This window comes from Panicum virgatum, chromosome 7K (assembly GCF_016808335.1).
Source record: "Panicum virgatum strain AP13 chromosome 7K, P.virgatum_v5, whole genome shotgun sequence".
Lineage (NCBI taxonomy): Eukaryota > Viridiplantae > Streptophyta > Magnoliopsida > Poales > Poaceae > Panicum > Panicum virgatum.
The window spans coordinates 8,544,458-8,563,478 of NC_053142.1; the positions used below are offsets into that span (position 1 = coordinate 8,544,458).

The 19,021-nt window shown below is 44.2% G+C and overlaps 1 protein-coding gene across 1 annotated transcript; it reads left to right on the forward strand.

Moving 5' to 3' along the window:
- The first annotated feature begins 4,539 nt into the window (after positions 1 to 4,539).
- On the forward strand, positions 4,540 to 9,432 carry LOC120639890. Its single transcript, XM_039915815.1, has 2 exons — positions 4,540 to 4,811; positions 7,896 to 9,432. The coding sequence occupies exons 1-2, from the start codon at positions 4,576 to 4,578 to the stop codon at positions 9,430 to 9,432; spliced, it is 1,773 nt and encodes a 590-aa protein (XP_039771749.1). The 5' UTR covers positions 4,540 to 4,575.
- The last annotated feature ends 9,589 nt before the right edge of the window (positions 9,433 to 19,021 follow it).

Sequence of the window (19,021 nt, forward strand, 5' to 3'; positions counted from 1 at the left end):
CCCCAACTACATCTACATTAGAATCGTTGGGATGGGGTTTCAGATGGAAGAAATACTGAAACAAATCAAAGTGGGGCTCGATCCCCATAAAAGCCTCGCAAAGATGGATGAAAATCAAGATGTGGAGAATGGAGTTAGGGGTCAAGTGATGCACCTGAAACCCCCAATGGAAAAGGAGGCCACGGAAGAAATCAGAAACAGGAAAACCGAGGCCCCGAAGAACATGAGGAAGGAAAACAACATATTCGTTTCCACCCTCATGAGGAAAAGATTCCTCCTCGGACCCGCGCCAATGGATTACGTTCTAGGGTTGAAGAAGATGTTTTCCCACAAGATCCAGAAGATGGGAGTCGGTACACTTACTCGACTTCCACCCGTGGACCTCCGTCTCGCCAACGGCAGCATCGTCCACCTTCCCCTTTGAAGCAGATCTCTTCGGCGCCATGAGAACGATTCTCTCCTGCTTCATGCTCGGGGGCTAGCGGTGGCTAGTTTCTCGCAGCACTCGAAAGCAAGAGCAGATGAGTTAGCGGCGGCGGAAGAGGGCTAAGGAAGCGTGCTAAACCTAGATTTACTCGAGCAGTTAAATAAGCAGAGCCAGTGGCAGAACAGTAAAATAACAAGAAACCCGAAGGTCGCGCACCGATTTCAGAGTTATTTCAGCCAACAAATCCCGGTTTTCTCTACAGAAAAGGCGGAACCAGCGCAAAAATAGAAATTTCCTTTTTGGGACTACATTCCAATAAAGGAGAATACACAGATCTCAAGGGTTTCACCACTCGAAACCACTCGATCTCAACTACACAGAGAACAGCCCAAGGGCTGATACAAAGATACAAAGCTTGTTACTATCAAAAGGGAGTAACCCAGATACATTCAGGGAGGAAAAGGCTTGTTGCTAGAAGAGATGCATGATCAGGAACATCGCAAATCCTCTTCTTGCATCTACTCTTCTCCCTGATATGTTTTGCAACAAAGACAATGTCATCTCCGCAGAAGCCACTAAAACCCAGAGAATGGCTCCAACAGACCGCAAACGCTCCTGATACGGCTTCCACCATCAGCCCACCAGGTGCAAGACAACCAGGATGGCTGCGATGTGAGGAGCGAAGGCAGTGGCCTGAGAGAAAATAAGTGTTTGTGCTGCTCGCAAACACTCTTCTAGCACCTACAAGGACAAATCGAGTACTCCCATCAGGAGGTCGAGTAGTCTCAAGCAAAGAACTCCACTTGGAACCCATTGCCACATCTGCAAAGATTGAGGAAACAAGTGCTAGAGACACCGCCTAAATAGAAGAAGCAGTGAAGCCCCCTACCCCTCCTGACACCAAAGGACAGGAGACTCACGGGTGAAACAGAAAAGATTCTACAACAGTACTCGCCACATGAACCCACGGGCAAACAGTACACCGCACTGCCACCTTTTCAGAAGATTCGCTGCAGCACTGATGAGCTCAGAAAGATTGCAGAGGACACAATATCTCCGGGACCCTTAACCCCAAATCACAGATTTGAATTTAAGGCTCGGGGGCTGCGGAATATGTGTCATAAAAGGAAACTTTTTTCAAGAAAAGTTCCAGACTTCAAACAGAAGGTCGAAGAACCCAGAAGACAGCTGATCCTCAGCCTGATTCATCGAATCAAACCAAGGCTCGGGGGCTACTCCATATGGAGCGCGAGTACATCGCGCACCACATACCAAGACCGACTCGGGGCTTGAGAACCTCACAGCCTCGACGCAGCCAAAGAAGCACTCAGAAGACTACACAAAGCACTCGATGGACTCCGAGGATGGACAACCTGCTCTAGAGGTACCCGAAATGTTCGGCTACATGGACAGAAGTCCAGAAGCTCTCGAAGTACTCGAAGAATGTCTTCAGAAGTGCACGACGCCTGCAGGACTTGACTACGAAGAGCTCGGGGGCTTGTCAGACCTGGGGCAGCAAGACTGCTCATCAGGATGGAATATTCTAGAGTAGGGGATGATACATGGTCATACCCTACCTCTTTTGTACCTACCCGAATAGGAGTAGAACTAGTCGACGGTCTCGGGAACTAGCCGAACCTCTCGGACTAGAATCCTAACAGAACTCGACTAGGACTTCCATGTAACCCTGCTCCCCCAGATCATATAAGGGCGAGCAGGGACCCCTCCAAAACATCGAACAATACCAGAGGGAATACAAACCACCACACAAGATGCAGGGTATTACGCTCCGGTGGCCCGAACCTGTCTAAATCCTTGTGTTCCTTGCACCGTCGCGTTCTGATCTCAGCGAGTCCCTACTCATAACCACTCTCCTCGGGATACCCCTCGGAGAATCCGATGGTAAAACACCGACAACCTCCTGCCTCCGTCCCGCGCATTCCCTCTCCCACGCTCCTCCTGTTCCCGCGCACTCCCTCTCCCACGCTCCTCCTGCTCCCGCGCGCGCCTCCTCTACCGCGCTCGTCCTGCTCCCACGCGCGCTCATCTACTGCGCGCGCCATGGACCGTCACCGCCAAAATTTCATGGTCCGCCCCCTCCAGCGCTTGTAAATCTCCCTTCCTCTGTTGCCCATCTCCCGTTCTCCCTTCGCTTCCATCTTCTCCTCCCATCCACTCTGACCAAAAAGATCCCCAAATCTCAGATATGAATACATTAACAAAGACTGATTGACGGCGAGGCAAAGGCGGCCCTAGAACCCATCCTCCATCTGTTCGTGCCGCTGGGACCTGTGGTTCGGTCGCCGGAGCTGCTGGAACCCATTCTCAAGCTGGAGCCATCGGTGTTCCTCAAGCTGATGCTGGTGTTCGTGGTGAGCAGAAGTGGTCCGCATATCTAGCTAGGTTGAAGAAGGAAAATGAAAACAGTGCAAAGGATAATCTAGCTCAAGTGGTGAATTTGGCATTAGATGGGGAAAAGCGACCTGTGGGACATAAGAACAAAAAAAAACTCAAGGGCAAAAGGAAGTCATCTGATGAGGTAGCATTGTGATTATATATATATATATATATATATATATATAAACTGCCTTCATGTTCAAGATACATTAAGATTTTGTTTTTTAAACTGAAGCATTCAGATTTTGTTAATTTAACCTCCTGTATAGTTTTGCCAACTTAACTAACCCATTCTCATTTCTTCACAGATTTGCTTGGAGGACTATGGACATGGAGTTCTGAGGAGGATGACGGAAGGCTTATCATTATCTAAATACTATTATTATCTATTTAGTTTGCAATTCATATCTATGTCACTATTGCTATATATTGTAATGGATGACTCATGGCTATTCTAAACTAGCATCGAAGTTCTGTTCAGTATGTTTGGGTTCTGTGACCGGTTCTATGCACCGCTGTGTTTTCGTTTTGTGACATGGCTGTCATCGAAGTTCTGTGCAGTGATTTCATTTTTAAATCTTAAGTGCTTGTTTGGTGTAGAGTAGATCACATGGTATTGTGCCACAGCTGATCAACTTTGTTTGTGCTGCACAATAAATGATTTTATGTATAGAAACTACTATTACACACTTTGCATTTTGAAGTATAGTTTCTTGTGATGGAGTCTTTGAGGCTTAAGACTCTATGAGTGGAGTCTGCATCGGGACTGCCCTAAGTTACTCAGGTCCATAATTATTACTACGTGGCCCAATAAAGGACAATGTGGTCCTGGCCTGTGATATCATTGGTATGGCAAATGAAGCGTCATCTTTCCCACTTTAGTTCGACAGAGAATGTATTCCTTACTTGTCCATGCATCCTGCTGCTTTATATAACGACAAGTAGTCTATCCAATAGGCCATTTCTAGGGGGCCTATATATGTTGTGTGTATAATATACATACATACATACATACATACATACATACATACATACATACATACATACATACATACATACATACATACATACATACATACATACATACTATATTCTCAGTCACCGTGTTTGTTGGTGCTGCATCGATCATCATGTAATAAGCTCTCACGGCTGTTCATTTCCCAATCAATCTCTCTACATCACCTCATCATATAGACATTATATATCTCTTTTCAAATCAACAAGACCTGTTCTTCAGAAACCAGGTACCGCTTCTGAGAATTGCTTTTCTTTAATGCCATTACAAAAAGGATAATAATCTAGGTAGGGTCCTTTTTATTCATCTAAAAAATTATGTATAGGTATTCTTTATGTCCGGTGTTTTGCACTCAATTTTGTTGCAAATATGAAAATATGTGCACGTATCTCTGTGAAGCTAAGTTTCGATGCAGAAGCATTGTCGATTTATGAATGTCCAAATATAACTGATTCCCACCAAAAAAACGTATACTTAAGCAAATACCATGCCAATGGCACTGCATTGCAAATAGCAATGACTGGCCTACTGGTTGTCTACTATATATCTCGTGAGCACCATTTTTCAGCACACTGCAGCTAACCGTTAGCTCGTGAGGGGAGCAATTGTTACAAAATGTTGTTAAAGAAGCACAGATCATCCATGTAAACTGACTTCTTTTCATCATTCCAATTGTCTGCAGTGCAGTGCAGTACGGCCAGCTTCATCGGCTCTTCATATATATGTGGAAGAGTTAATGGGCAATGTAATTGTACAGGTAGCGAAGGATGAGTATGAGAACGCGTCTCACTGGCCTGAAGCTGTTATCAATAACTACGCCGTGTTCATGAGTTACCTCTCTGCTGCCGTAAGAGGCCTGGGCTTCCTAGTGCTTTCGTGGACAACCGTTGTCCTCCTTGGTGGCTTTGTCTCTATGCTGGAGGAGAAGGACTTTTGGTCTCTCACTGTGATTACTCTTGCACAGACTGCTGGGTAAGTTTCCTCAGCCATGGCCCATGGTTGTGTATGTATCAATACACTACGTGCGTGTTCTTTGTTCTCTACCTAGCTAATCGTGGCTATCTGCTATCCTAATATACACACAAGCAATATGGGGAGTTAACGCCACCACAAAATCGTAGGTTTTAATTTCTTGCAAAGCTGCGATGCTGTTCGGCTGATGGATAAGCCGGTTGATGCTTGGCTGATAAATTCAAGTGAACAGGATGGAATTAGTCATATCAAATAAAAATAGAAAAATAGAAAAATTCCTAAAAAACATTTTATCATCAGTTTTTTTTTGACACTTCTATCATTGGTAACAACATTGATCTCCTTGACGCACGATGTCCCACCATAAAAAATTCCTTTAAATTGACCACTTTAAACACTAACAAAAAAATTTCAAGTCTAAATGTTTGGCCGTATGATGCCACTCTAAATGGCAAGTACTAGTAGTTAATGAAAAGTGAGATAGAACCGGTATATATTTTCATATGGTTACAACATGGGCACAAATGAAGAAATGGTAAAACCTTACACAGATTTGGGTATGGTCAATATCATACACAAAATTCATACAATAAGGAACTAACTTGTGTTTTCTAAGAAACAACACCATGATAATATACTTCATAGGATTTGTATCAGTCCCAGTTTTTATCACACGACATCTTTTGATAGCATTACATAAAACAATACACTGGAAGTAGCCTTACTGCCTTAATGTATGGCTTTCAAAACTCAGTGGCCCAATAACACATAGCATAGCCGAAATTCTTAGGTTGCATAACTATTAAAAACTTTATAGATAGGTGCAACTAATAAAAATTTATTATCTTTACTCCATCTTTGTTTGTTTCCCAACACAAATGCAAAATATCCATTTAAATTCTGTATATAGATTGTACCCAGTTGCGAAATTTTACCAATTACTTTATATGTGTTTTCATAGTTTGCATTGCACATTTGAGTGTTTTTAATATGTAATTAGCTGGAACCTTATTTTAAGCTATATCAACCCTTGTTGTATCTTTTTTAGATAAAAGATCATTATTTTGGTTTTTTTTACCCGAAAGCCGTGGGGAACAACCCCCCCCCCCCCCGCAACATGTATTAGAAAACTCACAAAGTACAAAAGTTTTAAAGAAACACTTACAAGGAAGATCTAACCAGGGGTTAGAGCCAGAGAGGGGGAGAAAGGAGAGTTGTACAGCAACTAAAAGCCGTAAGAACAAACTGAGAAAACAAGCAAGGAAAGAAGGAGCTAACAAACTAACAGACTGAGAGAACTACAGAGTGTCAAGCCAAGAATGGATAGCTTGATGCCATGCCGGTTTGATCTTATGAAGGTAATCTAAAACTTCTCTTTTGAAAGAAACTTTCCACGCCGCCATACTAGGAGTCTTGCCATAAAAAATAAGAGCATTCCTTTCATTCCAAATGCACCACGCCCCAATCATGAAAACTTCCATGAAAAATGGATAGGGGAATATCCTTTTGGCAGCAATAATATTTTCATTTAATGAGAGATCATCATCCAAAGTAATGCAGATGCAAAACCATCTTGTTACTGCAGAAGAGCACAAGAGAAATAGATGTTCCGAAGTTTCATCTAACATGTCCTGACAGAGGATACAGTGATATCTCTCCTCAAGGAATTTTCCTTTTCTTAGAATATTTTTGGTGTTAAGTCGATCATTCAAAAGTAACCTAACAAATAGCGTGATCTTCGGAACACACTTTGCTTTCCAGACCCAGGTGGTAGACTGAAGGGGTTGGATGGCCGAAAATAGATGATAATAAAACTTTCAGGAAGAATAAGCCTGATCACCCCAGATAAAAATCCATTCATCAATATTTTTGGGATCAAAGTGTTCTAACTGGTTCAAAACATGGGATAAATCCAGAAGTTCATTATAAGCTCTTCTAGTCATGGGAATTCTGAAACAGTTCAGTAGTTGCTCAGCTTGTCTAATTTTCATGACAGAGATGTTTGTGTCTAGAGCAAACTGAAAGAGATTCGGGTACTTCAAAGGGTGAATTTCACCAATGCAAGGAATAGATAATTCCAAAAACTAATAGTATCACCCATCATTGGGTCACAAACAACAATACCTCTGTAGTACACATGTAATCTGAGTATGTCTTTCCACCAGAATGACCCTTTTTCTCTTATGAGGTGAGGCACACCATCTGGATAATAAGAGCTCCAAATTAAGTTGACCCACTGAACATCCACTTTCCTGTAGAACTTATCCAGATGCTTCAAAAGTAAAGCATCATTCTGCAGACTGATATTGATCAGCCCCAGTCCACCTTTTTCTTTTGGCCTCATAACTAAATTCCAAGTAGCAAGATTATAACCTTTTCTATTGAAATCTTTTCCCCTCCAAAGACAATTTTTGCTGAACTTATCAATAGCATCTATAATTGAGATAGGAAGCTTGAAGGAGCACATGTAGTAAGTGGGGAGAGAGGATAACACTGAGTTGTCTCAATTTTTTTATCCATATGTTAATAAGTTGAAACTATTGTGCTTATTACAATTTTTAATAAAAAGTCTCTTTTTATAATTTATTTTAATTTGATTGTATGTTCGACTAGATTGCACTCTTAGTTTCTACAATTGTATAACAATTGTATTTCAAGATGTTAAATTTTCTATATAAAGGAACTATATGTATCTTACTATTTTTTTAAATAGAATACTTCAAATTAATCTAATAATATTGATATTTGTATTGCTTTTATAAATGTTTAAGATTGTCTAAAGTAACAATTTAAAAAATTCATTGTGATGAGTATGTAATATGATTACTCTCAAGAAAATATGTATTATCTTGGACGTTTCAAATAACACCTAATGAAACGTACGTGTAATTAACTTGGCAATTTATAATAACACTCAAGAAAATGTGAAATTATCTTAATAGTTGGACTAGCACTCAAGAAAATATTGAATTTTCTTATGTTCCCTACAACTACCAAAATAATGATATATTGGCCGCCAAAGATATTTTATTTTCTGGTGGTGACTGCACATGCATGTATGATGATGCATGTAATAAATGGCAGGGTCTTTGATGACGTGTCGCTTCAAGAGAAGCTAACCAACATTGGGTATTCCTTCCTCGGCCTGTTGGTTTCGATGCTCCAGCCGAGGTCTTCTGTGAACGCAGCGGCAGCGCTGGTGCAGGCAATGGTATTCGTCCTCGTCCTGTGTCCTCTCGCCGCAGCCTACGTGTTTGGGCTGTACGTCTCCACGGGAGTCTCCCTGTGGCGAATAATCGAGCGGGACTACGTGGACGCATCTGATAAAGACGACCCGACCAAGAATCTTCGGCCAGCGCTGAACGTCCTGTACTCCCTAGCTCTGCTACAGGGCGGGCTCTTCTGCTACAGGGCCGTCTTTTCTACCAAGAGAAATGCTCTGATCAACTACGTGGTCGGCTGGTACAAGTTGGACAACGAGGGGCGCGGTCTGGTGATGAGCTACTTCCACGCCACGAGGATCGGGTGCGCCAAGGACCCGGCCTTCGCAAGAGGAAGGAAGCTGCTCACGTACGCCGTGGACCTGATGGACTCCTCCAGGTCTCCCGAGAGCTATCTGTCCGCGGCGAGGTTCCTGTATGCGCTCCTCCACGGAGGGGCACTGACGCATTCTTTGAAGGAGCAGAAGAACTGGTCTAACAGTCCAGAGAAGATGCAGCTGTTCCGCATGCTGCTGCGGATGCTGGAGTCGGCCAACCCCCACGGCGAAGAGGCCAGGGAGTTCACGGCGCGGATAGTGTATGACCTCGCCCACGAGTTCCAGCTGAAGCTATTCCCGACGTGGTGGCCAAGCATCAAGTCCCTCCTGGAGGACGAGGAAGCCCATCACAGCCTGGCGCTGTGGGGCGTACGCATCCTCACCAAGCTCGCCAGCGGCCACATCTACCAACACGACAACCGCCGAGCCATGAGCGACACAACGGACCTGCTCTCCAAGGTCATGGCCACACCGAACCCCGCCTGGCACCACAGCAGCAGTGACCACGACGCGTGGTCCAATGTTGCGGAGAAATCTCTGAGCCTCCTGCGCCACCTGATGGAATCTCCTGGAGAAGCCGGCGCCAAGCTGCGACGCCAAGGGAATGAAGCCATCTGCGCGAACGCCGGCGCCATCGAAAGCATCCTCATCTGTGACATGTGCCATATAGTGGCGCAGAAAAAAGCCATGGAGATTCTCCAAGACCCGCCTGGGGATGAAGCCCGAAGAAGTTCCGTTGCTGCTATGATAACAATATTTTCCAGCGCCAAGAATGATTTCGTCAGGCGTTGGGGACGCAAGGAATTGGAGAAGCTCATCTCCACAAGTGAAAGCAATGCCTCGCTCATCTTACAAGCAAAGTATGACGCTTTTGCCACCCTCACGGATGTACTAGTAGACGCCAGAAACAACGCATGCCAGCTCAGGATTCCTGCAGCAAGCATTCTGGAGCGCCTCTGCTATCATAGTTACTCCCCGGACGACGAGGAATGTCTAAAGAAACTCAAGAAAGATGTGGTCGATGCCGTGCCAAAAGTGCGTGTACTTGCCTCATCAGAATTCTTTTCTCTACTATATATATAGACACACACACGGTCTGAGTGTTCTGAGTTCCTGACTAGTACACAAAATTAATATTGCAGGTGCTGGGCGAAATCCTTCGCCTACAAGCGAAACTAGTTGCCGCAACCGCGATAGACATAGAAGAAGGCCGTGATCAGCGAGACAGTTACCCTACTCGCGCGCTCCAACAGGCAGATACAGAATTGCTGGGAGGCCTGCTGTCGCTTTGTGGGACGATGTGGGACAAATTGGTGAGAGGAGATCAAGAATTGGCTCGTAAAGTCGATGAGCTCTCCGCTCGGGCCTGTTCGGAAGCAAACAAGCCAGGCAAGAGTTTCTCCGCTCTTCTTAAAGAAGCTCGCGAAACTCACACGTCTGTGTCCTTCGGGTTTACTACCGAAGTGCAGTGGTGGAGGACCAAATAAAATAAGGTAACTATAAGGCGAAACTTGATACATGGATTTGTGCATGCCCGACCGCTGCCACTAGTAGACCAATAACACCACAAATTGTACTCCAAAACAAATAAAGTAAAGAATAACTGTTGTATGTTGACTAAAATCCTTGTTAAACTAGAACTCCGGACAGATGTGCTAAAAGGACTTCTAGCTCTATTAAGACGAATCCTACTAGGAGTAGGACTCCTACTTGTACATATAAGGACCTTGGAGTGTGTTGACACGAAAAAATGTTCTGCCATGGAAATTGGGCTACACCGTCAAGTTCCTGACATCAAAGACATGCTAGGAAATATTTGGTACAATACAATTCAAAGCACAAAGCAAAAAGGGAAGGAGATGGCGCCGCCTCTGCCTAAGAACATCTCCAAGAGACTAGCCAAATGGCTCAACTAGCTAAATTTTAGCTACTCAACACCAAATTAGCTCTCCAACAGACTAGCTATCCAACTCGCGAAGTCATCCGGCTCTCCAAATTGGCCCCCTCGCTAGCCAAACTTAGCTATCCAGTCTGGCTAGCTAAAATGGCTTGCCAAGTATGTCCCCACACATAGGGAGAGTTGAATGTAGATGTTGGGATTTGAAATGTGGGAAATGGAGAATTTGTTGGAGTGGGATGCCCAATATAGAGTGGAATCTTTATGGAGAGGCAAATAGAGAGTCAAATAAGGAGTCGAAAATGGAGATTCTCTTGGAGGTGCTCTGAACCAACCAGGCCGGCTTCCAAAGCCGGTTAAGCCGGGTGCCCAAAGTCGGCTAGGCACCCAACTTTTTTGCTGATTCTGTACCAATTTGTTTTCAAATGGGTTTTTGTTCTATTTTGATGTGGGGAACTTGGAGAGAACACGTTTTGGGATAAGACCACCCCCTCTATATATGACAGGATCACGACCCATTGAGGATTCCAACTTCCAATCATCAAAACATAACACATCCATACCCTCTTTTGCCCTACTTTCTTTCTACCTTGCTATTCATCATGTCTCGCAGCGATATTTGGTGATGTTTTAGGTGGCCTTGCCGACCCTAGGACACCCTCCACATGCTCCTCGCTGACGGGTCTTCCCAGGAGTTGTTCGGGAATCTACCACGAGATGAACAGGTTCAACATCGGCCTAATTGACCCCTAGGTCTGTTTCATCGATCTGTTGCGTTTTTTTTGCTGCGATCTAGTTTCTTTGAAACCTCGGTCGTGCTAGCCCTTGCTAGTGTGTGATCTAATCGGCATCAACACACGTTTTGGCGACTCCGCTATGAAAGAAGAAGAAGACGATCCAATGTACTACTGTTGACACCTGTGGTGGCATGCAGAAAAGATCCGCAAGCGCACGGATATCAGTTGCAACTTTTCACCGGAAGTATTCCAGGATATCAAACTCAGGGAAACTTGTGAGTTTAACTAAGTCTAACTTAACCAGGGGTAGCAACAAGGCTAAGAATAAACAGGAGCATAGAGAGGACTACTAAGGTTCTCTATTTCTAACCTAGGTAAGCTATGAATTCTAGTGTTCACCTGGGGACATTACTAAGAAAAAGCACAAACAGAGTATGCTATTTCCATCACAACTGGGTCCTACTTGGCCTACAGATGGGAGGTGGACTATAGAGGACTCAACGAGGTTGTCACCCTCGCGATCTACCACCAATCTGGAATGTAGGGTGCATCCACGAGTAGCCGAAAGTCTAAGCACCACGCTTATACTAACGATTACCACTTTAACCCAAGAGCTACAAGGACTAAAGCACTCAAAATAGTCACGATCCTGATGAACAATATAAACACAATACTTACTTGAATCAAAAATCAATTACCAGACTTGTCTCAGAAGCAAGTTCAGGTAGAACCTGGATCCGCCATAGTACAAGCTGTAGAGAGAGCACCGACAGGCTGGCACTTCCTTCAAACTCTTCCCTTATTAATCTCTATATCACTATTTTTTTATTTACAAAGGATAGATCCTAATGTGGAGGACTATTCTTCTATTGATTGTGATCCCCTTTGAGGTATGGGGGTCCTTTTATAGGGGTCACCAGGCAGCCTGTGGGCCCATGAATCCATGGCAACTCATCATCTCGACCCTTGATTCGAACCGACCTTGATACACAGTGAAGATGGACTCTCAAAGGCAGTGGAGAACCGACGTATGAAGCAGAGATCGGCATGTGGGCTAGGGAGGCCGGCCGGCCAACAGGTGGGGCCGGCCGACCCCACCCTCTATCGCTTGGGGTTGTTTTGCGGCGGTTTGTCTTGGACGGTGGATTAGGGGTCCTTTAATTTGGTTTCATCGTGGATGATCATGATTTGCTCTGACGATATGGTCCACATGGTCTGTTTTCTGATTTAATCCTCCTGTAGTCATAAAATCACCAAAACTTGTGAAACTTGTTAGTTTAGAACACTATATCTATATTGGTGATTCATTTTAAGCATATAAGTAGGGTATGTTGATGGTTTATGATTGACAATAACAACCGTCAACAACTAGCGACATCACTACAAGAGATGTGTCAATTTATGATGTTTAATTTATGGCATTATATCTAATCAAAAGGTCACTAATTGATTAGATTATGACGTTTGTTTTATAAGCATTTAAACTTAGTGACACAAGTAAATGTATGTCACAAAAAATGCCTCAAAGTAGTCAAATTTCTTATTGTGACAATATTTGTTGTGTCATAAACTCCAATTTACAATAGTCATAAATTTACGACAAGGATGATGTATAATAAACTATTTTATTAATTTTATTAACATTGTTATCCAAAGGTGACATGTGGACCAAACTGCCACATAGTCAAGTGGGTTCCATGTGCATATTTTTTTCTTTTTTTTCCCATGTATTCAGGAACTAATATTCACATTAGAAAAGGAGTCAACCTGGGGGATTGAATGTAACAATCTCATGAATCCAAAGGAACAACCATACCACTAGAGTCCAAAGGAACAACCATACCGCTAGAGTGCAGCCACTTTTGTGTTAATTTACTACTGGAAAGCAGAATTACACTGAGGGTTTTGATTTTTTTTACGGTTATTGCTTAAATCGACAGGGTATTAGAATTATCTTGACAGTTTCCAAAAAACATGGGGAAATTACGTAACCATAGAGGAAAAACTTTATTGACCTGTGAGTTTAGGGAACCGATAGGATAATTAATTATCCAGTCGGTTTTTCAATAACTCTAAAAAAAGAGATATTATCCTATAGGTTTGTTTATTTTTCCTATAGGTTATCAATATTATGCACATTGCAATAATTATCTTGATGCGAAAGCATTAGCCGAAAAAAGCGCGCCAGAATACAAGAGCGCAGCGAAAGCATTAGTGAAAAAAAAGACCGCCAAAATTTTGGTCCTGCCTTCATCTCCAAGAGCAAGAGGCGGGCATTCGGCAGGGAAAAAAAAAAGAAGGCAACCCTATCGCTTCAGCACCTGCCCACACCGTCGCTCCCCCACACGCCACAATCCTATCCACACCTGCCCGCACCATCACTTTTGGTTACTTATTTACTGTAGTCTTCTGAAGTACTAATATGGACTATATATAGTAGCTATTAAAATTGGTATATTCTATAATTTCATTTGGTTCTTCAGTTGGTTATACGTGATTGTAGTTTTCCTTTGTCCTACCTCTAATTGTTTTTTGTCATAGCCTTGGATATATAATCTGGTTGATTTGTCAATGATGTGTACTTGTGTCTGTGTTTCCTTGCAGATAAACCAAGAGTGGTGTTGCCCTCCTTGGAAATGACCAGAAGCTGCCGCATGTGTGATCTAGTTGTGCCCAAAACTTGCCAAGAGAAAATTTAGATCGGTGAAGTTTGCATCTGTCCTTATATCTGTGTATGATCTGGATGCTGTCACCTATGCTAGTTATAGATTTGCACACTTTGACTTAAGCATACGTTGGATTTGGTCATTAATGAAATTCAATTGTATATGCATTTGGATGGATTTTGACTGATTGGTTTACATTTGATTTGGGCCCTCAATGTGTTAAATGGGGCAGGCTTATATTTGTTTCGTATGAGTGATTGTATTGGGATTTGTCCAATTAAAATATGTATAATATGCAAATGGATATGTGACGTAGAAACAATGGTCATAAATCTTTATGACATCAAAACAAATGTCATAGATTAATGACATGAACTTATAAACGACACAAAATATGGTTTAAGGCGCATGGTCTGTAACTCAAGCTTTTTCATCATACGAACGTCACAAATGCTAATATGTGACATAAATTCCATATATTATGACATAGATTAATTGTCACAGTGTCAGAAGATCGATATAGCTCCGACAATACCTAGCAGCTATAATCGCGTATGATTAATCAAATGGTAGCACACGAGACACAAGATTTATATTGGTTGAGGCTTGTGGAGCCCTAATCCAATTGGGGGTGATGCGGCTTCTCTCGTATTCTTATGCTCAGTTACAGTGGCTGATGCTCCTTCTAACTATGCGCTAGAATGAAGTGGATGGTAATGGATCCCAATCTCAGGGCCCCTTCCTCCCTTTATATAGCTTAGGGGGTAGGGTTTCAATGGGAGCGATCAGCTAACAGATTGGATTCTTAGTTTGTTACATGGAATGTGTAGTAGATTGACCCTATACTATCGTCCAGATATGACGGCTCAAGATATCCTCGATGCACCTTGGTCACCAAGTCGACGGATTTACCTGGCCTTTGTGGGCCTCGTTCGCTGTGGTTCCTAGCCCAGTAGATGGACCTGGTCGAATATACGGGCGGTTCGGGTAACCCTAGACCATATATTCGACACATAGAACTTCGCATATATTGTAGTGCATGTTGGATGATGACAACAGGGGAAGGGGATGTCGGATGAATTAGCTCCGGCAATGCCTAGCAACTAGATCACGCAAGATGAATCGTATGGTAACACACGAGACACAAGGACTTATACTGGTTCAGGCTGCGGTGGCATAATACAGTTGGTGTGGCTGCTCTGCTTGTATTCGTGTGCTCAATTACAGGGGCTAATACTCTAGCTACGAGGTGAATGAATGAGATATGTCAGCATCCCGATCGCGAGGCCCCTACCCCTCTTTATATTGGCCGATGGGGTAGGGTTACAATGAGGGCGATCAGCTCCAATAGATTAGATTCCTAGTTTGTTGCGGGGAATGAGTGTAGATTGATTCTAAGCAATTGTCTAGATACGTTGGCTCCGGATATCCTTGACATGCCTTGATCCTCAAGCCGATGGCTTTCATGGGTTCTATTGTGGCCCCGCGGGCCTCCTTTGCATTGCCTTCTGGCCCGATGACTTGCTTATAGTCGAATATACGGGGGATGCAGGTATACCCCTGGCCCATATATCCGACAGTAGCCCCCATAGGACTTAATGATGAGCTAGTAGAGTAGCTTTTCCCTCGATCGTGGCGATCCCCTGTATTTTTCGATACTGTTAGTACCAACACTATTACAAAAATAATTTGTAGCAACGTTTTCTTTTTTTGGACGGATTAAAAAGTAACCTACTCCTACAAAAGAATTAAAGTTACTGTAGCATTTGACCCGTCCCTAAAAATATATTTTTAGAGGCGGGTGACGCCATCACCTGCCCCTGCAAATGAGTGGCGTCAATAACAACATAGGCTTTTTCTCAAGCAAGTTGGGGTAGGCTAGAGATGAAACCCGAAAGAAATAAGTTCAAGGTTCAGGCACATTGATAGCTAGTCTCCAAGCGCTCCTATCCAAAGCTATCTCTTTAGAGATATTCCAATCCTTAAGGTCTCTCTTAACCGACTCATCCCACGTCAGTTTAGGTCTACCTCTACCCCTCTTTATATTATCGACCCGCTCAAGAACCCCATTACATACCGACGCCTCAGGAGGTTTTCGTTGGACATGTCCAAACCATCTCAGCCGATGCTGGGTAAGTTTCTCCTCAATTGGTGCCACCCCGACCCTATCCCGAATAACTTCGTTCCGGACTCTATCCCTCCTTGTGTGCCCACAAAACCACCGCAACATCCGCATCTCTGCTACACTCAGTTGCTGGACATGTCGCCTTTTTGTAGGCTAACATTCAGCACCGTATAACATCGCCGGACGAATTGCTGTCCTATAGAATTTGCCTTTTAACTTTTGTGGCACCCTCGTCACAAAGGATGCCAGAAACTTGCCGCCATTTCAACCAGCCAGCTGAAATTCTATGCCTAACATCTTCATCAATGTCGCCATGCTTTTGTAGAACCGATCCTAAATACCGAAAAGTATCCTTCTGGACCACCACTTGCCCATCTATACTAACGTCTCCCCCCTCATGCCTAGTCGCGCTGAAATCGCACATCATGTACTCAATCTTGGTCCGACTAAGTCTAAACCCTTTCGACTCTAACGTGCGTCTCCACAGCTCTAACTTCCTATTAACCCCTGCCCTACTCTCGTCAACTAACACCACATCATCAGCAAAGAGCATACACCAAGGGATCTCACCTTGTATATCCCTTGTGACCTCATCCATCACTAAAGCAAATAAATAAGGGCTCAATGCTGACCCCTGGTGTAGGCCTATGTTAATAGGAAAGTCAGTGGTGTTGCCATCACATGTCCGGACAAACGTCGTCGCATCCTTGTACATATCCTTAATGAGGGTAATGTACTTAGTTGGGACTTTGTGCTTCTCCAAGGCCCACCACATGACATTTCTCGGTACTTTGTCATATGCCTTCTCAAGGTCAATGAAGACCATGTGCAAGTCCTTCTGCTCCCTATATCTCTCCATCAATTGTCGTATTAAGAAAATCGCCTCCATGGTTGACCTTCCAGACATGAACCCAAATTGGTTTTGGGTCACACTTGTCACTCTTCTTAGGCGATGCTCGATAACCCTCTCCCAAAGCTTCATCGTATGGCTCATTAGCTTAATCCCACGGTAGTTAGTACAACTTTGAACATCACCCTTGTTTTTGAAGATAGGTACTAATATACTTCTCCTCCATTCTTCTGGCATCTTGTTTGACCGAAAAATGAGATTAAAAAGCTTAGTTAACCATACTATTGCTCTATCTCCTAGGCATCTCCACACCTCAATGGGGATACCATCAGGGCCCATCGCTTTACCTCCCTTCATCCTCTTCAAAGCCTCCCCGATCTCTACCTCCTGAATTCTCCTCACAAAACGTCTGTTGGTATCGTCAAAAGAGTCATCTAACTCAAGGGTAGGGCCCTCACTCTCCCCATTAAACAACTTGTCGAAGTACTCTCTCCATCTATCCATGATCTCCTCATCCTTCACTAGCAGTTGATCTGTCCCATCCTTAATGCATTTGATTTGGTTGATGTCCCTTGTCTTCCGCTCGCGGATCCTAGCCATCCTATAAATGTCCTTCTCCCCTTCTTTCGTGCCTAGCCGCTGATATAGGTCATCATACGCCTTACCCTTTGCTACACTCACAGCTCGCTTTGCAACCCTCTTCGCTAATTTATAGCCCTCGATGTTGGCTGCACTCTTGTCAAGGTGGAGGCGCTTGAAACACTCCTTCTCCTTAATAGCCCTTTGCACCTCGTCGTTCCACCACCAGGTGTCTTTCCCCTCCTGTTTGTCTCCCCTACTCACGCCAAACACCTCTGAGGCCACCTTCCGAACGCATGTTGCCATCTTTAGCCACATGTCATCTGCATCTTCTTCTTCTTCCCAAGGCCCCTCACCTAGCATCTTTTCCTTAAACGCTTGTGCCACTTCCCCTCTAGGCTTCCACCACTTTGTTCTCGCAATCTTGGCACGTTTGTCCCGGTGGATACGTACCCGAAGATGAAAGTCCTCCACCACAAGCTTGTGTTGAGGGACAACACACTCCCCAGGTATCACCTTACAATCTAAGCAATCACGTCTATCCTCCCTCCTAGCAAGGATAAAGTCGATCTGGCTCGAGTGTTGTCCACTACGAAACGTCACAAGATGGGATTCCCTCTTCTTAAACACAGTATTCGCTATCAACAAGTCGTAGGCTAATGCGAAGTTCAACACATCCTCCCCCTCTTGACTCCTGCTACCATACCCAAAACCCCCGTGCACTCGCTCGAACCCTACATTAGTCGCACCCACATGGCCGTTGAGATCTCCTCCTATGAAGAGTTTCTCGCTGGTAGGCACGGTACTAACCATGCTATCTAGATCTTCCCAGAACTGCATCTTGGTGCTCTCACTAAGGCCTACAAGAGGGGCATAGGCACTGATCACATTCAAAACTGAATCTCCAACTACCAACCGGATTAGGATAATCCGGTCGCCTTCCCTTCTAACCTCTACGACTCCATCCTTAAGGCTCCTATCAATAAAGATGCCTACACCATTCCTACCAGGAGTTTCTCCCGTGTACTAAAGCTTGAAGCCAGTATCCTCAACCTCCTTCGCCTTCTGGCCCTTCCATTTAGTCTCCTGAACGCATAGAATATTTACACGCCTCCTAATTGCTGCATCAACTAACTCTCGCAACTTACCCGTTAGGGACCCTACGTTCTAGCTACCTATACGAATCCTAGTTGGCTCGGCTAGCTTCCTTACCCTTCGCACCTATCGAGGGAAGTGCGAAGACCCTTGCTCATTTTTCACTACACCCGGGCGTAGATGTAGCACGCCATTCAGGTGACGACCCGACCCTTGCTCACTTATCATCGTACCCAGGTCACGATACGACGCGCCCTTGGGGGGATGGCGACCCGGCCCTTGCCCATTTATCACCACATCCGGGTTCCGATGTAGCGCGTCGCTAAGAGGATTACGCCCCAACGAGTTTCTTGTGGGTTTCAAATCCATTAGAGTGGCTATTTTTTATGCTGGTTTGACAAAACCTAACGCAACCCTCCTCCTTTACCCGGGCTTGGGACCGGCTATGCTGAGACGACTCAGGAGAGAGAGTCTTCCAGTCAGCATAGGCGGAGTTAAATGAGTGGCGTCACCCGCCCCTAAAAATTTTATTTTTAGGGGTGTAGTAATTTTAAATGCAGCGGCGGTAAAAATTTCCTTGGAGAAGGTGTCATTCATGTGGGCTCTGCAGCGCACCCACCCCTCGATCTTGGCCCCGTTTGGTTCCCCGTTCTAGAGATTCTAGAACGGGGAATCTTCCATCCATGAACAGCTAAATGAAGTCTATTTGCAAAATCTCGTCAC

Bases quoted from the DNA above. Each gene is read 5' to 3' on its own strand.
- LOC120639890 (XM_039915815.1), top strand. From the start codon at position 4,576: ATGGGCAATGTAATTGTACAGGTAGCGAAGGATGAGTATGAGAACGCG. The intron at 4,812-7,895 runs GTAAGTTTCCTC...AATAAATGGCAG, and splicing joins ACTCTTGCACAGACTGCTGG to GGTCTTTGATGACGTGTCGC.